The sequence below is a fragment of the Aquarana catesbeiana genome, linkage group LG01 (genome assembly GCF_042186555.1).
Source record: "Aquarana catesbeiana isolate 2022-GZ linkage group LG01, ASM4218655v1, whole genome shotgun sequence".
Classification (NCBI taxonomy): Eukaryota; Metazoa; Chordata; class Amphibia; order Anura; family Ranidae; genus Aquarana; species Aquarana catesbeiana.
The window spans coordinates 207,044,881-207,065,565 of record NC_133324.1 but is presented as its reverse complement, the minus strand read 5'-3'; the positions used below and the strand labels follow the sequence as shown (position 1 = coordinate 207,065,565).

Below are 20,685 nucleotides of genomic sequence, written 5' to 3'. Positions count from 1 at the left end.
TTTATTTATTTTTAAGGAGTACCGATATACTTTTTACATTTTTTTTATTACTATTTGCCGATACCAATTACAAATACCTACTGCAACTGTTTTATTTACACTTCAACTGTCAGCAATGGTACAAAGCATTGAAAAGTTATTTATAAATAAAAAACATTTTTGAAATTTTTTTATTTTACGCTTTTTTTATGTGAAACGTGTAAATATATGTTAATGGTGTAAATATATTAACGAACAAAGCAAAAAAAAAAAAAAAAAAACGTTTTAATCATTAACAGTTTATAAAATAGAAGTGAACAAAAAAAAAAAAAATCAGCAGGAAAATATTAATTAAATGGAGAAGGAGAAGAAGTTAATTACAGCTGATTAGAGTAAAGTAAGGGTTCAGGGGTTAAACAGAGGAACATTTAATAAGAAACCATAAAAAAGAAACTTTTTTTTTTTTTTTAACTTCGCAGGTTGCTTTAAACTGACTTCATCTGCAGTTTAAAAATCATCCCTTTGATCTGTAGATGACTAAACAGATACAAAAAAAAATCATGTTTCTTTTTATCTTTCTGTTTCAGCGGCTGAGCAATGTTTTGTTTTTTTTTACCATTTCAGCTGTCAGTGGGGGAATCCCTCTGACAGCTGAAAGAACAGAGGTTGAAAGTATCAGGTATCAGAGCATTTGCACGAGTAACGATACTTCTGCAAATGCTTAGTATCGGCACCAATGCCAGTATTGGGGCAACCCTGTTTTAAATCTTGCTTTTTTTTGTCTCATAGTATAGTAATTTGTGTGTGTGTTTTTATTTTATTACGAAAGCTTATTTACTGGAGAAGGAAAAATAATAGTTTCCCAAGCTGCATATGTGGCTTCTAGCGTTCACTCCTAACTTTCATATTAAGGAATCTCAATATAAACACAAGGACTTATAGAAGCATAGCAATGAAATATATTTTTCCTCATTAACTAGTGTAATCATATTACTTCTAATATATGTATTAAAGGTCCGTTTGTGTTTGTAAAAAAAATTGTATATACTTTTAACACTTGCTAAACTTATGGAAGAAAATTATTTTATTTCATTATAACAGGTAAAAATACTGTGTAAGCAGTTAAAGCAAAAATGAGAAACGCATTTCTCCCTTCTCTTGATTATTTTTACTCTCTAGAGAAATTAACATGAGGTTATGTTTAAATATTTACTACAAATAAACCATCCATTTTCCTATTTCTAAAATTGAAATGCAAGCATTTCTTGTTAATTTTACTGATAATATTCTGTTCTAGCGGGAGCAAGAGAATGCTATGGCACGTCTAAAGAAGCAGCAAGAAGAACTGGAGCAAATGAGACTGCGTTATCTGGCAGCAGAAGAGAAGGACATTGTGAAGAATGAACGCCTGGAGCTAGAGGAGATCAGGAACGAATTAAATAGGTACATTTAGTGGTTTCATTGGTTACTTCACATTGCCTACCTGGAAATACATTGCACCCATCCCTCAACTCTTCTCCTCTTGTATGCTCCCACTCTGTGCAGAACAGCCAAGGGGTGTGTCTTACCTTCCAGACATACCCATCTATAGGCACCTAAACCCAGAGGTATCACTAATGATGGCCGGTTCAAAGTGAGCAGTGTGAATATGATTTTCACTGCTTAATTTGAATGTGAACATAGGGCTTTTAGTGACAGTGAGTTCCAGAAGCTGGCTGGATGCGACAACTTGGGGATATAATGCGTCAGCTGACACACTGTCAGTTAGTAGTGCATGATCTGATTAATCAGTTGCTGTTTGAATACGTGTTCTTCCTTACCCTAGAAATCTGAAAGGGACAAGCCAATTTTTGGTTTCTAGGAGGGAAAATGCTGGCTGTCCTTCACAGGGCCATATACATTAGGCCTGTGAATAGGGGGAGACCCTTTTCCATTAAGTGTATGGGCTTATCACAAGGAAAGAAGGTGAAAAATTTGTTCTTGGTGTTAGTAGTTCAATCGCTTGTAGTTTTTTATGTTGGGCTATTGAAGCAAAGATAAAATTATAACTTTGCAGCCCCCTTAAGTAGAATTCTCTCTTCTAAAACACCTCTAAACACTTAACCTCCCATACCAACAAGGGATCATGGAAAAAAAGAAAAGCACAACACCAATTTGTTCCCGTTCTCTTTCAGACTCTCCACTGCACATCAAGTCTTCACCAAGGCGCTAGTGCCTGTTTTTGCTCTAACTTGCAGGGCATCCCCATAATGGGATATGTGAATGACCTTCTTCTGAGGGAGCAGATGACTTAGGCCCTGTCATCTACTGTCTAATGGACTTACAGAGATTCAGGTGCATGCTAAATCTCCAGAAATCATTGCTGGATCGTCCCATCGCTTGGAGTATCTAGACTCAATCTTGTATACCACCCTGACCAATGTTTACCTCCCCCTGGACAAACACCAGCTCCCGTTTTTTGTACTTTACATCCCAACAGCCAACCAACCCTTCACTTTCGTTTGAGAATTTGGGCTTAATGGTGGACACTTTTGAGGCAGTTTCACTCCATATCATTGTAACTCGACATTCCGGCAAGGTGGAACAAGAAGGCGCTGTCTCTGGACTATCCCATATTCCTTACCAACAAAGCCAGACTTGCCCTGGCATGGTGGGTCACAAGTTAAGTGCTGACATTTGGGAAATCTTTAGTCCTAATTGTTTGGAGGATTCTTACAACTAGCCTGTTGGGCTTTGTGGAGTCCTAGATACCCTCTTGGTAGAAGGGTCTTGGTTGTTGGAGAAAGCACATCTCGTAATCACAATTCTGGAACTCATTGTGATTCGTTTATACCTTCACTGATCGTTTATACCTTCACAGATCATCTGACTAGGGTTCAGACTGTCGATTCCACGGCAGTAACTTACCATCTGGGAGAAATTAGAAATCTCTCAACTGAAAGAGAAGTGGATCTGATTCTGGCTTGAGCAGAATTTCTCTGCTCTAGGAATTTTAGGGTGACAACATTGTCAGTCCTTGATTATAATATGGTGTTTGGAGGATCTTGAAGCGATGTGCCTTAAATGTCGATTTTTGTCATTTTGGATTTTGAACTCAATAAAGTTTATTTAAGTGCATAACTATGCTGCAGTTGGTCCCTTCATAAGGCTACTTTTGAGGTGAGTGCTCCTCTGGTACTACATATCTATAGTTTGACAGAACTTCACATTCCAGCCCTGTCTAGCATGCACATCTTACTCGTAGAAAATTGGCAGGTGGATGTCCTCATCAGCCTTCATTTACTGAACTCCCAAGAATGATCCCATCTCCCTGGGGTATTTTAAGACCTCTGATGCAGGTGAGGAATGCCGATTGTCTCAAGGTCCATCGACCATTTAGCCTTTGCAGTGGATTCTCTGGACCCCCCCCCCCCCCCCCAAGATTATCCAGATCTTCTGTCCCAAGGACCTGTTTACCACCCTGGAAAATTAACTTCTCACAAAGTATACCATTGCATGTGAAAGACATATTTTTCATGGTCAGAGACAAGGTTATGTGCAGTGGATTTTGTGGTGCAGGCCTTTGGTCATCATGTCAGGTAGTACGGAAAATACAATGGGTTGTCAAACTATGAGCTTTGAGAGTAAGTTATCCAGGGTTGCAATTTTAGGAGGACAAAACTTAATTAACTTTGCCATCCCTGTTCTGCCACCAACTTTTTCAAATTATGTGTGAGAGACCGCCAGCACTACATGTGATTCACACACTAAATAAACAAATCATCTCTGTCATGTAGGACTCCAGTTATAGTCTCTTAATGTGAGTGTTTTTAATGGCTGATTTTAAATAAATTAAGCATAGGCTTCATGTACACTGCTGCTGGAAAACGGACGTTTAGGAGCAGTTGGGCGTTTTTTTTTTTCAGCTGCCCAGAACTCTCCTCTGTTCTCTTATCAGTACATGTACACTGGGTCGTTTTATAGTCGTTTCTAGGCAGTTGAGTTTAGAAGCATTTTTTGGAAAGCAAAAAATGCCTTCAGGATGGACGTTCAGAGGCATTTGAAATGCCAAACGCCTGTAACAGCCTGTAAACGCAGTAACTCGTGTTTAGTTTACAGGCAGTTTAAATTTTTTGACTATTTGAAAAAAAAAAACGATGCTAACGTGGCATGTAAACGCAGCAAAACTGACGTTTTTAAACGTCGGTTACTATCTGTCAAGTTAAATTGTTCAGGAGAGGTTGTAAAACGTCCCGTGTACAATAAGCCTTATTGTGTCTTGAGGTATATTATGCATCTTGAGGAGAACACTGGAGGCAGTTGTGGAGGAGTGCTGTAAAATCTGGTTTTATACACATCCTGGTGACGTACACCTGAAAAGGAAAGGATTTGCTTACACAGTGCACTAAAGTGTGTGGCACTTATAGACTTGCAAAAAGTATGGTCACTGTGGGGACACTTTTTCTGTATTGTTTATTGGGTTTGGAATTTAGGAGGAACTTGGCATGGACATCAGCCAATATCACTATAAAGTTTTTATTATTAATGATACCTACTTAAGGTAGGTGTTTTCCAGTTATCGATAATTTAGTGGCAGTAAAAATATATGATTTTAGTTTTCCTTCTGTGTGAGATAATGCAGGGGTTTCGGTCTTTCATTGAGTTTAATATATCTTTGTGATGGTGAATTTGGATGTTATTAAGGCATAAATGAATCATATCAGACCAGGGAATAAAGATCAGAGCAACACTTGCTTTAAAAAAGAGTAAGCCTAAAAGAAGTATAATTGTGAAGCATCATGTGAAGCTAGCTTCTAATTTGAATGTAATGGTAATGTTCTCTTAGGGGTATGTGAGAGCTTTAAAGCTATTGATAGGTTTTGATTTCCTAAGGCTGGCCATAGATGGTTCAAATCTCGGCTGGTTAAGCAGTAATCGGACGAAATTCAAACCATGTATGGGCAGGCAGAATGTACCATGTTGATCGATTGATCAACTTGGGTACAACCAGCTTGCTGGATTTTACATGTGCTTATCTCTAGTGGCTGGTATAACCACAGGAAATTCGGTCCGCATATGGGCTCTAAATAAATGTCATGGAAACCTTTGTTTGTATGGCCAAAGAGATTGCTTCCTATTTCCACAAACCCAGGTGGAAATGAGGTGTAATGAAGAATTTTGAGTACAGAAAGATGTGTTTGATATGAGGCCTTCAGAGAATTTAACAGAACCCCAGAAATATTGAGAATAAGGAAAATTGAGTTTATAGTTTTTAGACTATAATGCATTGGTAACCAAGGAAGAGTGGACGGGTATTTGGTGACATTTTGTCATATCCAAAGAAGTCCTTAGTGCAATCCATCCACACATCTTGATTAGTGTGTTGGTAGCTCTTTGACAGTCACATGTCACATCATGAATTCCTTTTTTTGTCTTTAGGTTAAGACTACAAGACGACAGAAAGCAAGCCCCCGATACTGGAAATGTTGCTGATCCAAGACTGGCCTTTTCGGGGTCCCACAAACAAGATGAAGGTTTGGATGACTTCTTATCTCGGCTAATTGAAGAAAGGGACACCTTGTTAAGGACTGGAGTGTATACTCATGAAGACCGAATCATTAGTGAACTGGATCGTCAGATCAGAGAAATCATGGCAAAAAGGAGCATTAGATAGTGCTTGTCTCATTTGACCACATATTATTAGTCACTAATAATACTGTACATAGACTCTGCAGTGGTTTTCTTATTTTTTCCTTTTTTTTTTAACACAAGATAAGTATTTTTGTAATTTTTTTAAATTGAAGTTTGTACTAAATACCCGTTTTATTTATAAAATTTATATTGCTATGTTCTGTACATTTGCATTTTGTTCAGTTTGTTTTTTGAATGAATGAATATAGGAGCTGAAAGAATTGCATATAGTTGTGACTTTAAAGTATACATTTTGTCTCCTATGATTTCTTAACAATTCTTTATTAAATTTATATTTAAATTATGTCATTACGTATGTTTTATGGTTATGAATCGCTGACCGTAATGCTGGTACCCGAGAAATGGCTGGATCATGACTGTTATATAATGGCTGTGGAATCGCGAGCATTTGAAGCAGTGTAATACATCTCCAGGGTCTAATATTTTAAGTTCAGTGTTTTGTTTTGTTTTCCCTCCAAGAATGAAGGTAAATGCTACAAAAGAGAGGCCCTCTGCTCTAAAATCTCCTCTAATTAGGATAAACTGTATCTTATTTCATAATAGATTATAGTAATAGGCAGTCTTTGTTTCACATTTCTCACATAAATACTCCATGCCAAACAGAGTAAAAACTCTTGGGTGTAGCTTTCCTTAGCAACTGCCCACTTTAGATATACCACGTCAGGGTGGCTGCTCTGCACCAGATCACCTACGTGATCTGATAGTTCCAGGTCTGGGACGTGCCGGCAACCCTCTCCCGCTGTGAGAGTCAATCAGCGGGTCTGGCAGATGCGATGACCGGGACCCATTGGTCATTCAGGAGAGAAGCAGAACGGTGGTCGGTCTGCCTATGTAACCAAGGCAGATCACCATTCTGTGAGAGGGGAATGTGCTGATCCTGTGTTCCAGCTAAGTAGAAACATGGATCTTTACATTCCCCCAGTCAAAGCACCCCCCCCCCCTACAGTTGGTAATCGCTCCCAGGGAACACATGTAACCCTTTAATCGCCCCTGATGTTAACCTCTTCCCTGAAAATGTAATTAGTACAGTGATGGTGAATATTTTTTTAGCACTGACCGCAGTATTAGTGTCACACAGGAAAGGATGCCACATCGTTTGATGGAAATTAAAATTATCTTCCTACAGAGGGTCCTGCTAGTTACTCTAGGAGAGCTCTGTCCAGCTCTCCTAGAGTAACTGTCTCCTGGAATCTCCTCCATGCTCTTGAGACTGTACTGCAAACCTGGCAATGGCACATATTGATGTGCCATCCTCGAGGAGTTGGACTGCATGTGCAACATTTATAGGGTCCAGGTATCGCCTCATGCTACCAGTATTTAAAATCCTGAGGGGTTATACCGTGCCTTGTGCACCAGGTTCTTTTTCACATGCTACCAGTACTGACACTGACCCTAGCCTAACGCAGCACTGGGGAAAAACTGTCAGAAAAGATGAGTAGGGAAAAAAATGTCATTGGCCTCCACCTGTAAAACCATTCCTGTTTTGGAGGTCATCTCATTGTTGCCCATCTAGTGCACCTGTTGTTAATTTCATTGACACCAAAGCAGCTTAAACTGATTAAAAAACCCCTCTGCCACTTAACTGACCAGATCAATATCCCATCAGATTAATTGACTTGATGCTATACTCTGATTAAAAGTGTTCCTTTAAATTTAATTATATATATATATATATATAGATATAGATATAGATCTATATATATATATATATATCTATAGATCTATATCTATAGATATATATATATATACACACACACACACACACACACACACACAGCGGGTAAAATAAGTATTGGACACGTCACCATTTTTCTAGGCAAATGTATTTCTAAATGTGCTACTCCCATGAAATTTTCACCACATACATACAAAGAAACCAAAACAAATAAGTTCATAAATGAAGTTATGTGTAATAAAATGGAATGACACAGGGAAACGGTATTGAACACGCTAATTGAAATGTATTTAAATCTTTGTACAAAATGCTTTGTTGGTAATAACCGTTTCAAGACACCTCCTGTATGGAGAAACTAGTTGCATACATTGCTCAGGTGCGATTTTGACACATTCTTCCACACAGACTTCAATTCTTGAAGGTTCGGTGGGCCTCTTCTATGAACTCTGATCTTTAGTTCTTTCCATAGATTTTCTTTTGGATTCAAGTCAGGTGATTGGCTGGGCCATTCTAGCAGCTTTATTTTCTTTCTTTGAAACCAATTGAGAGTTTTCTTGGTTGGCTTTGTGCTTGGGATCATTGTTTTGCTGAAATGTCCACCCTCGTTTCATCTTCATTATCCTGGTAGATGGCATCAGATCTTTGTCAAAAATGTCTTGGTACATTTTTCCATTCATCCTTCCTTCAATGATATGAAGTTTGCCAGTACCATATGCTGATAAACTGCTCCACATCATGATGTTCCCACCTCCAAACTTTACTGTTTGTATGGTGTTTTGGGGTGATGTGCAGTGCCATTTGACTTCCAAACATGGTGTGTCTTATGGCATCCAAAGAATTCAGTTTTGGTCTCATCTGACCAGACTATATTTTCCCAGTATTTCAGACTTGTCTAAATGTTGTGCAGCAGACTTTAAACAAGCTTCAACATGATTTTTCTTCAGCAATGGAGTCTTGCGTGGCTAGCATGCATACAGGCCATGGCGTTTGAGTACATTACTTATTGCTTTCTTTGAAACAATTGTACCTTCTAATTCCAGGTCTTTCTGAAGCTCTCCACAAGTGGTCCTTGGCTCTTGAACAACTCTTCTGATAATTATTTTCATGCCTCATGTCAGAAATCAGTACTCAATGGAACATTCAGAAGTGTTGAAATCATTGTGTAACCAATGCCATTAGTATGTTTTGCAACAATAAGGTTGTGAAGGTCTTGACAGAGCTCTTTGCTTTTACGCGTCTTGAGATGTTTCTTGTGTGACACCTTGATAATGAGACACCTTTTTATAGGCCATCCATTGAGACTGAAGCAGCTGATTAATTTGCACTCACAAGGGACAGGATTGCTTTCTAATTACTGATGGATTTCAGCCGGTGTTTTTGCTTTCCATGCCTTTTTGCACCTCCTTTTCTTCATGTGTTCAATACATTTTCCCTGTGTCATTCAATTTTATTGAACATAACTTAATTTTTGAACTTATTTATTTCGGCTTCTTTGTATGTATGGATTGCATGGGTTGTTACCAACATATATATATATATATATATATATATATATATATATCGTAAATGGGTGTACACGCAAATGTATACTACCGTAGAACACCGGTATCACACATTTTGTTCCTCCCATGTGATGTTATCAAAGGATCCTTTGATAATGTCTCGGAGGGACGAAACGCGTTTGGTGACATCATTTCCGGCCAGTGAGACGCAAGTCGATGGTTACTTCCCGTTCCGGGTTTTTACACCTGTCACAGCGTTTTTAACATGTGAGTGGATATTGTTTGTTTTTATGGTTAAATAAACTGAATTATGCTATATTGCTTTTGTCACGGAACGTCCCACACTCCGCTTGAGTGCTTCCGTCTTATACCACTTCCTCCCAGTCTGTATACAGATATCCCAACCTCTCTGAGCACAAACAAGGTGGCACTTGCTTGTTGCTACCAAGAACTCACTTTATTCAGAACCAGAATACAGCCTTATATACACAGGAGAAGATTACTCTAACAATACAAACGTAACCTAATTAACATGAGCTAATTATCTAATCCTTTGTACAGCCTAGGTGACTGAGACATGACCTTTCGCCCAGACTTGTGGTCACCGAGCTTCACACAGTTATATCAACACAATGGCAGTCGTCCCGTCTCCTACATTGTATAGAGGACAATGTCATTAGCTCATTCAATTAACATAAACACAGGTTGATGACACCAGCATCTCCTCACAGGATGTGTCCCAACAGAATGAATCCATTGAAAATCCAGGGCCCATAATCAAAAGGCAACAGGCTTGCATACAGTCCTCTCCAACAGCCTCTGTCCCGGCTAGGTCTGTGACATTTCTCCCCTTTCGGCAGGAGACTAACACAGGAGGAGACCCCAGACGGGTTGACTCCGAAGTTAGTCCATAGTTCCAGTCCTCTACTGCCTGTACCCACACAGTACCCCAAACAAATTGTTCCAAAAAGAGTATTACTCACCCAGCCAACCTCTGCCTCTCTCAGAGAACATATCTGCCGCTGGGGAGAGGCCTGGACTGGCTCTTCTCCCTGAAATCCTTTCTGCCGCTGGAGAGAAGACAGGGTGTCTGGGCTCACTCTGTCATGCTGTTGGGGATCGGGGCCCACTGCCCAGCATCCCTGGGGTATACAGGTGGAGACTGAAGTCCCATTTACCTTCACAGGAAATCCATCCTCTGTTAGTTGAGGGCAGAGTCCAGCAGTCCTCGGCCCTGTTGCCAGCCCTTCTGCTGGAAACCCCACACCATCTGTTCCGGCTAACTGTTGGAGAGGGAGGCCGACTGCCCCGCCTCCCTGGAACTCTGTAATTGTTGCCGGTGCTGGGCAGAGGTTGGTAGCACTCTGCCCTGTTGCCAGCACTTCTGCTGGGGACTCCGCATCCTCTGCTCCGGCTAACTGTTGGGGCAGGAGGCTGGCTTCCTCCACTCCCAAACTGTGTAGCTGCCATTGGGGAGGTGAGCCGGCTGCTTCCTTTTCCATTCCCTCATCTGGCTGCTGGGACGACATGTCGATGGTACTGTCTCCCAGGTACACGGATCTTTGCTGGGGAGGAAAGCCCACTTCCTCCACCCTGGCCAACTGTTGGGGAGGGACAACACACACCTCCTCTCCCTTCTCCCCCTGTATCTGCTGCTGGGAAGTGATTGCCATCTTCTCAGCCTGAGCCTCCACAATTGCTGCAGGTGTGGGGCAGAGGTCTTGGACCCTCTGTCCGGTTGCCAGCACTTCTGCTGGGGGTTTGCCAGGTGGTTCCTCCTCTACAGAAACGTCTATTAAATCCCCAGTCTCTGGAATTGGTAAAAGTGTGGGACAGAGGTCCTGGACCCTCTGTTCAGTTACCAGATCTTCAGCTGGAGAAGTTTGTTTTAACTCCATAGATGCTGCTGGCAGAAAATCACATGTCCCTGTCAGTGTTGTGGGAGAAAGGCCGACTACCTCTTCTCTCAGGAAGGCTGAAGCCACTGTTGGAGCTGGGCAGAACACAGTGAACTTTGGCCCTGATAGCAGCTCTTCTGCTGGAGGCTCATCAGGTTGTTCTTCCTCAGCAGAAAAGTCTATCAAATCCCATGTCTCTGCAACTGATGTCTGGGAATAGAGGTTCACCATCTCCTGTCCATGGAACCCAGAAGATGCTATCATTTCTGGGCAGAGGTTAGCAGAGCTCTGCCCTGTTGTCAGCACTTCAGGTTTGGGGACGGCAATCTCCGGATTTTCCACTGCCGATTCTCTGGCATGCTGCTGAACTTGTTCTAGCAGTTTCCTGTATGCCCTTTCCAGATGCTGTTCCTTCCTTAGCAAATGGTCCAGATCAGGTTTGAGCTCTGAGACCCCTGTAAGACCGAGCATAGACTCTCTATAGTCTCTCAGGTCCTCAAGGTCAGGTTCCCCTTCATCGCCAAACATAAAAAGATCTGTAAGGCTCTCCCACAGCAATCCAGGGCCTACAAAGTCATATCCCTCCGGAGAGCATTCTGTTGTCTCCCCTAAATATCCCTCCTCTGCGTGCCATTGCAGAGCCCGATAACGATTGTCCAGCTCTATCTCCTGCTGGACCAACCTGTCCAACTCAGTCACCCATTGCTCCTGGGGCTGCTCTCCCAGGAATGCCATCCGCAATGCCCGTTGGTCACTGGCCCGTTGCTCTTGGGTTGGAAAGCACTTGCCCTGTTTTATACCAGCGAGACGGAGGGCTGCAATCCAGAGCTCCACCCGAATTTGCTGCCTAAGCTCCAGGTATTCATCCTCAGACACAGTCCTGGTGTATGTTGAAAGGATGATCCGCAGCAGCCCTGGGAATTCTGATGCCAGGTCCATATCTCCGCTGGGGTGACTGAAGTCTGCTATGCTGATCTTGGATCCAGTTGGAGGTTTGGATGTCCCAGACTTCAGGAAGCTTTCCCGCTGCTTGCCACCAATGTCACGGAACGTCCCACACTCCGCTTGAGTGCTTCCGTCTTATACCACTTCCTCCCAGTCTGTATACAGATATCCCAACCTCTCTGAGCACAAACAAGGCGACACTTGCTTGTTGCTACCAAGAACTCACTTTATTCAGAACCAGAATACAGTCTTATATACACAGGAGAAGATTACTCTAACAATACAAACGTAACCTAATTAACATGAGCTAATTATCTAATCCTTTATACAGCCTAGGCGACTGAGACATGACCTTTCGCCCAGACTTGTGGTCACCGAGCTTCACACAGTTATATCAACACAATGGCAGTCGTCCCCGTCTCCTACATTGTATAGAGGACAATGTCATTAGCTCATTCAATTAACATAAACACAGGTTGATGACACCAGCATCTCCTCACAGGATGTGTCCCAACAGAATGAATCCATTGAAAATCCAGGGCCCATAATCAAAAGGCAACAGGCTTGCATACAGTCCTCTCCAACAGCCTCTGTCCCGTGTAGGGCTGTGACAGCTTTTCTCTGGCATTCATTTATATTGTACGATGGTACACTGAGAATAATCTACGCTACAGTCTGAGATACAGCCCGTGGGACAACAGAGCCCAGCCATCTACACAAGCGCTTGTGACTTCTGTCATGGGAGTCCATTATATCTGGTGAGTGAGAGGGCACACAGAGGGGAGCACGGACTGCTCCGTGCTCCCCTCTGCTACTGCACAATGAAAATTTGAAGATTGTGAAACCTATGAACTATATAAGGATTTATGAACTTTTTATGGACTTCATCCAATTAATTATTGTTATGCTATGATTATTACTATTACTATTATCATTTATTGCACAATTATTGTTATGCTATGATTATTATTATTACTATTATCATTTATTGCACAATGGTAACAATGTGTTAGTACTTTAGCATCGGGTAGCGCTCTTGCATTGATTTCACATTTAAAGGCACAATAACCTTTGAGAGTGGCAACCCATTTATTGAATTTAATTTAAATATTTTGTTCTACACATTTTCACTTATCCATTAGCGCAGGAGTATATACTGGTGTGCTATGCACATCTATATACCCACCAACTCATTCTCATTCAAATTGAGGTTGCAAAAAATATATCTGCAAGTAATGATATCAGATACTCTTGCATACAGTATATCCATAAATACAATAACAGAAACCATGCAAGAAATCTTTTCACCGTTTTATAGATAAAAAATTCATCTTCAAAACACATGATATGTGAAGGGAAAAAAAAAAACCATACCACCAGTAAGGAAGATTGGGGCCACCCGAGCTGTGGGGAGCAAACGGCAGATGTTGTAGCAAAAAGCTATATATTAAAAGGTACCATCATACATGTGAAAAACATACTTCAAGATGCAAGCAAGGACTCCTTTACCATCACCGTAGCAGAGCACTATAGTGTTATGTGTAACATTTACTTGTCCATGTATAGACAGGGGTAGACAAGCCCTAGGGGCAAAAAGTAAATAAAAAGCAGGCAGAATTCAACTATACAGGTATACTTACCAATCAAAAGTTTTTCAGGTGTACATTTATGCATCAAATAAATTGCATTTCCCTTTTTTCAAGAGTCCTTGTTCAAATAGATACATAAAGCGTGATCTCCAATTAAAAATAGTCCCCGCAAATAGAGAGAAAAAAAAACATGGTAAGCGTGAGAGAGAAAGCAAAACTCTTCCAGCCATATAATGTCGCAATATATTGCCTAATATCCTAAAAACTGTGATGGGCTCACCAGTATGGTGGCTGGATGAATCCTAGGTCACCCTTCAGACAGGAAAGCCTCCTCCCTGACAATGGAGGCAGAGCTCATTAAACTCAATGCATGCCATTTAAAAAAAAAAAATACTCCCCCCACAATACACTATAGTGCCCTGCTGGGGTGATGGCAGAGGAGTCCTTGCTTGTATCTTGAGGTATGTTTTTCACATGTATGAATGATGGTACATTATATATATATATGTCTAAATAAATAAACTTTGCTACAATTTTAGCCATTTGCTCCCCACAAACAGCTCAGGTGATCCCAGTCTACCTTTTGGGTGGTGTGTTTTGTTTTTTTCCTTCATATATGTGTCTTGGGGGCACATTCTTTATTTCTAATATGGTGAAAATGTTTGTTCCTTGATTTTTGTTATTGTATTTATGGATATAGGTCAGAGCTTGTGTCAGTACATAAATAACCTGCTGGTGGCACTGTTGTTCCCAGAGCCAAAGGGTGCCGTTCTGGTGGCCACCAGCGGGTGTCTCCCAGCAGCCACTTTATCTTAGTAATTGGGCTCCATGTGATACTGGCTGCTGGGAAGGTATATAATCCCTCCCTTTACTGTGTTCTGCCTGTGAGCGGTGTCCCTGCCTGATCTTGTATTCTGCGTCCAGTATCCTGTATCCTGCTGTGCTCCCATTGTTACTAGTCCTGATCCAGCCCTTTTCATGTGAGCTCCCTCCATATTTATATATCATTAGTTAGGTGGTTGCTGCACTGTCATGGTTATTTCTCACTTTTACAGTGTTTGTTTTTTTTTGTGTTGGACAAAAGTTATTTATAATAATAAACTTTATTTAATCATACTTGGTCTGGTTCCTTGAATTGTAGCCCACTGGTCTTGTCATCCTTGCTGGCTACCTGCATTTGGTATCTGTTACAATATATGTAAAATGATCTAAATATTACTTGCAGATATACACTATATTGTCAAAAGTATTAGGACACCTGCCTTTACACGCACATGAACTTTAATGGCATCCAAGTCTTAGTCCCGAGGGTTCAGTATTGCGTTGGTCCACCCTTTGCAGCTATAACAGCTTCAACTCTCCTGGGAGGGCTGTCCACAAGGTTTAGAAGTGTGTCTATGGCAATATTTGACCATTCTTCCAGAAGCACATTTGTGAGGTCAGGCACTGATGTGGACGAGAAGGCCTGGCTCGCAGTCTCCGCTCTAATTCATTGCAATGGTGTTTTATCGGGTTAAGGTCAATGCTCTGTGCAGGTCAGTCAAGTTCCTCCACCCCAAATTCGCTCATTCATGTCTACATGGACCTTGCTTTGCGCACTGGTCCAAATCATTTGGTTGAGGGGGGATTATGGTGTGGGGTTGTTTTTTCAGGGGTTGGGCTTGGCCCTTAGTTCCAGTGAAGGGAACTCTTAAGGCATCAGCATACCAAGACATTTTGGACCATTTCATGCTCCCAACTTTGTGGGAACAGTTTGGGGATGGCCCCTTCCTGTTCCAACATGACTGCACACCAGTGTACAAACAAGGTTCATAAAGACATGGATGAGTGAGTTTGGGGTGGAGGAACTTGACTGGCCTGTACAGAGTCTTAACCTTAACCTGATAGAACACCTTTGGGATGAATTACAGCGGAGACTGAACCAGGCCTTGTCCAACATCAGTGCCTGACCTCACAAATGCGCTTCTGGAAGAATGGTCAAACATTCCTATAGACACACTCCTAAACCTTGTGGACAGCCTTCCAAGTAGAGTTGAAGCTGTTATAGCTACAAATGGTGGGACAACTCAATATTGTATGAGACAAGAAGAAGTGGCGGCACTTCAAGCATAAAAAATTCCAAGTTTATTGAAGAAAGAATAAAATCCTGGACAAGACATGCATAGACACACTACTGTGCATAATCATTGCTTAACTCAATGTAGCAGTGTAGTTGCCACTAGTAGCAGACAATCCACCAATTCACCCCGCTGCCGGACTTTATACATCACTTATGCCACGTACACACGAGCGGACTTTACGGCAGACTTTGTCCAGCGGACTTTTCGACGGACTTTGTCCGCTAGGTGCGCCGGACTTAAAAACGGACAGACTTGGACACACACGATCACTCCAAAAGTCCGATGGTTTTGAACGCAGTGACGTACAGCACATACAACGGGAATAGAAAAAGGAAGTTCAAGCCCCACTACAGCACCCTTTGGGCTCCTTCTGCTAATCTCGTGTTTATCTCGTGTTAGTAGAAGTTTGGTTAGAGACGATTCACGCGTTTCACACTTCAGCCTATTTCGATCGTTTTCTGCGGTTCAGTTTGTGCTTGTGAGGTTTGTATCTGCTTTTCAGTGCGTGTTGGTCAGTTCGTAACCTGCCTAGCAGGCTGTTCTGGTCCGCTCATTCCTGATTTTCAGGTCGCTCTTCATAAGCCTTGCTGTTCTTCAGTGCGTTTGTTATAAGTTTGTTTGTTTGACCAGCCGACCGTTTTGAAGCCATGGTGCGTGGACGTACTCATTCTCGAGTTCGTGTTGCGTGGGGACTTGGTGTTGGGGTTAATACTTTGACCCGAGTCCAGTCCATGAACAGGGCGAGAGTTCATGGATGAAGAATTGGTTGCGCCAGCGTGACCAATTCTCGTACATGCCTTTGCTCCGTGAGATCCGTGAGAATAATCCTGAGGATTTCAGGAATTATCTCAGGATGACGGACCCCGTTTTTGAACGTCTGCTGGCTATGCTGACCCCCTATATCAGCAGGCAGGATACCTGCATGAGGCAAGCCATCGCTGCGGAGCAGAGGCTAGTTGCCACTTTACGTTACTTGGCAACTGGGAGAAGTCTTCAGGACTTGAAGTACTCGACAGGCATCTCCCCCCAGGCTCTGGGGATCATAATCCCAGAGACCTGTTCTGCCATTATTCAGGTCCTGCAGAAGGACTATATGAAGGTAAGTTTTATCCTTTAACATTACATGATATGTATTAAATGTTTGCTAATGTATTGTCTAAATGTCCTCGTTACCTAATTACCATGCTTGGAATATGCTGTGAATGTCCCCTTTATCTTCATGCATGCCTGTTTTTTTACATTAATCATTTTTTGCCCTACATGCATATTTATCTTCAATAACCTCCCCACCATGCAATCCTGGGTCCATTTATATCTCTAGCCTATAGTCCCTTGAACAATGTATATAGTCAGCTCCATTGTACTGTTTGACCCTCCCTCACCCCCTCAAATGTTTGCAACTGTCAGGTGTGTTTTTTACCGAAATTAGAACCCTTCCCCACCCCCTCAAATGTTTGAAACTGTCAGGTGTGTTTTTTACCCAAATTAGAACCCCTCCCCCACCCCCTCAAATGTTTGCAACTGTCAGGTGTGTTTTTTAACCAAATTAGAACCCCTCCCCCACATTCAAATTGATCAATGGGCCATCAGAGGGGGTGAGTAATCTTATAAGTGGGCCTTATGTTTTTTAGAATTAAAAGAAAAAAAACACATATTAATAATGTTCGACTGCTGTTGTTCAAGAATGTTTTTATGTAATCTGATATCCAAGTTATGTTTAAAAGTACTTGTCTTAATTTTTTTTATTGTTTCACTCCACAGTTTCCTTCCAGTACACAGGAATGGCAGACTGTGGCCTCCCAGTTCGCTGACTGTTGGGACTTTCCCAACTGTGTCAGGACGATTGATGGGAAGCATGTCCGCATTGTGCCACCACCCCATTTGGGGTCTTATTTCTACAATTATAAGGGGTTCCATAGTGTAGTTTTGATGGCGGCGGTCTCGGGACATTTGGAATTTCTGTTCGTGGACATGGGGAAGAACAGCCGGATGTCTGAAGGAGGAGTCTTTGCACAGACCGAGCTGTGCCAGCGTCTCCAGACTGGTGGCCTGGGATTGCCACCTGATTACCAGAATGTGGATGGATACCCCTCAGTTTTTATCGCTGATGAAGCGTTTGCTCTCGGCGAGCACTTGATGAGGCCGTTCCCCCAGAGGACACTCACCCCTGAGAGGAGGGTATTTAATTACCGGCTGGCCAGAGCAAGAAGAGTTGTGGAGAATGCCTTTGGGATTCTGGCCAGCCGGTTCCGTTTGTTCCTCTCGGCCATAAATCTGGCGGACTATAAAATAAATCATGTGATAATGGCTTGCTGTATTCTCCATAATTATTTGAGAAGACATTCTGATACATATATGACCTCTGTTGGGCCTGAGGCCAGACTTGTAGTTGAACAAACACTCACAGGCCTGGAAAGTGGCCGTATTGGCTTGGCCCCCCAAACCACACGTCAAGTGCGTGACCGATATGTTAATTATTTTAATGGTCGGGGGGCCATTGCTATTCAACAAGAGCTATAATTTCTTTCAAAAATAAAGGAAAAACATTTTTGCTAAAATATCTTGTTTTTATTCTTGTTTGCATTTAGTTTTGTCTGTCTCCTAGTGCACTTGTAGTGGCAAGTGCATTTCCCTTTAGTTAATAAGGCCCTTTGTCACTGTAACCACACAAAAATTATCAAAACATCTTATTGATAAATAATCAGCCACACACATTGTAGTAGTAAAAACATTTTACTGTGTGCACATTGAAAGGTGCATTTTTTGGAAACATGTTTATTTTTTTGTTTGTTTGGTTTTTTTTGTCAAAAACAATCTTTTCTTTTTTGTTATTTTAGGCATATTTCAACAAAAATAGACCTTCTTTACAAAATTACTATTAACAACAGTGTTTTTAAAAACATACAAAAAAAAAAGAACTTACTAAGTTCAACATGTTAATAACGGTGCTGATGATGTCACCCTTGTAAAGCCTAAAATTTGCAGATGCTCAAAATTGGGTATTAAAAAAGGTTCAAGTCAACATGTGCTATCTCCCATCATGGGGGAGCAATGTACGTGTTTTGTGTGTGCAATCCCTTTGTTCCTCTCACAAACAAACATTTTTATGATGAAGGGGTTGCAAACACAAAACAAGTACATTGACATCCCCTGATGGAAGATAGCACATGATGACACACCGTGTGCATCTGGAAATTGTTTTTTTTTTTTTTTAAAGTTACAAAATTTAAGAAAAAACAAACTTGACAATGAAATGAAGAACATGATTGATGTTTTTAGGCAAAACGTTATTATATTCTGCCCAAAACATCAATCATGTTCTTCATTTCCTGTTGCATGGTGTCCAGCTGATTTCTCATGCTGTCAATTTGGTCACGCATTCGATCAATTTGGCCATTCCACACCATTATCTGGCCAATAAGTCTGTGTGCACTGTCTGTGCTAAATGGCTCCTCCGCTTGGCCTTCCACAACCAGAACCTCACCTAAAATGTGTGGATAAAAAAATGGGTTAAAATATGCACGCCTAAATAGATTACCTTAAGCTGGGGTGTCAGTTACTCACTTGGTGGGGTTGAAATCTCGCACACTTCCTCCACCTCTCCTTCCTCCAGCTCGTCGGCTGGGTGTGGTCTTGGGCTGGGACTTGGGCTATATTCAGCTTCAGGCTGGTGAATTGGGGGGGTCCTGGGATCCTTGGACTGTTGTCTGAGTCTTTTCTCCCCTATGATAATTAAACAAAAGGTATAGTTAAAACACAGTGATATTTCTTTTTTTTTTTAAATAATATGAAACGCTGGTTAGGAGTTGGGGACAATTGTCATTTTCTGGCCACAAAAATTTAGAAGACAGCATGAAAATTCCCTCTGAACAAAAATTATAAACAATACACATTTTCATGCAAGTTTCACAGATGCAGACACCTCAATGATCTCCTATGTATATTACCCCTCAAAAATTTCTTTATGGTCACATAGTACACTAGTGCTCGTGAGTCCAGATGTGGAAACAGCTGCTGTGTCCTGTCCTTACATTACGCTGAATCGTTTTTGAAGAAGCATTATATTTTCAAACACATCTACATAACATCACCACATTTTTGGAATACGACAAATTCTCAAGACCTAAATGTATGTCCAACCCTGTACCATCGTTTTTTTCAAAAAAAAATACGTCATTTTCTTAGTATCATATGTATTTTACAAAGAACGGTCTTTACGAACGATGTTGTATAAACTAAAAAAATATGGATCAGCATGCAAGTTAAGTATCTCAATAGGAACACACAACAAGTACTTACTTTTTTTTAAGCAGCTTCTTTATTCGCCAATATTGTTCAGGCTCCCTACTTTTGAGGTCAGACCACTGCTTCCTCAATTGATCTTTAGCCCGTTTAGTGCCAAATTTTGCTTCTAGAGCGGTGACAACTGAGGCCATTATTTTGTCCTTCCGCATATTGGGTCGGGTGTACGGTCCTTTTTTCCCATCGTAGTCCTCCCTTCTCAATATGAACACCATCTCCACCATCTCTTGAAAAGCCATGTTGGTGGCCTTATATCTCCTCCTGGATGTAGATGGTTGTGGCTCCGGGCTTTCCTCCGCGCTCCTTCCAGATAATCTCTCCGCCATCTTTCTCTATATACTCCCACTGCGCAACGAAGAGTAAAGGGGTGGGGACAAATCATACTAAAAATGTCAGGGGCGGGCGACGCAGGCGGAGCATGACACATGCGCAGTGTATATAAAGCTATTACGATGGCCTATGTATGTCCGTGCGGAAGTAGCGAGCGTCAGAAACGAAGGTAAGATTAAATGTGGGTGTGTGTGTGTGTGTGTGTGTGTGTGTGTGTTTGGTGAATGTGTTTTGTGTGTATGTGTCCCCTAGATTCTGCCAAAAATAATCCTGGGAGTTCTGACTGACATTACAGTTTTTATCTTGTGTCTTGTCTTTCAGCAAAAATGAATCCCTTTAAGGAGGCTGATTTTATGTCAAGATTCATTGATTTGTATCAGGAAAACAAAAACCTGTGGGAGGTCAAACACCCATTATATTTCAATAGAGATGTAAGGAAGGCAACACTGGGCACACTTTTGGAATTTGTGAAGACTCGAGTCCCCCAGGCAGACCTCAAGTTTGTGGACAAGAAAATTGGTATCTTGAGCAATATGTACAAGTTGGAACACAATAAGATCCAGGAGTCGCTGAAATCCGGAGCAGCAGCCGACCAGGTTTATGTCCCCAAGCTGTGGTACTACCAAAAAATGCGATTTCTGGATGACCAGACAG

At 41.6% G+C, this 20,685-nt stretch overlaps 1 protein-coding gene across 1 annotated transcript in view; it reads left to right on the top strand.

The window, feature by feature from the left end:
• CEP120 (centrosomal protein 120) overlaps window positions 1-5,880 on the top strand; it is a 182,028-nt gene extending 176,148 nt beyond the window's left edge. The window contains exons 19-20 of the mRNA XM_073624700.1: window positions 1,277-1,422; window positions 5,398-5,880. Coding sequence (XP_073480801.1) covers window positions 1,277-1,422; window positions 5,398-5,632 — 381 coding nt within the window. The 3' untranslated portion in view covers window positions 5,633-5,880. The remainder of the gene's footprint in view (window positions 1-1,276; window positions 1,423-5,397) is intronic.
• The last annotated feature ends 14,805 nt before the right edge of the window (window positions 5,881-20,685 follow it).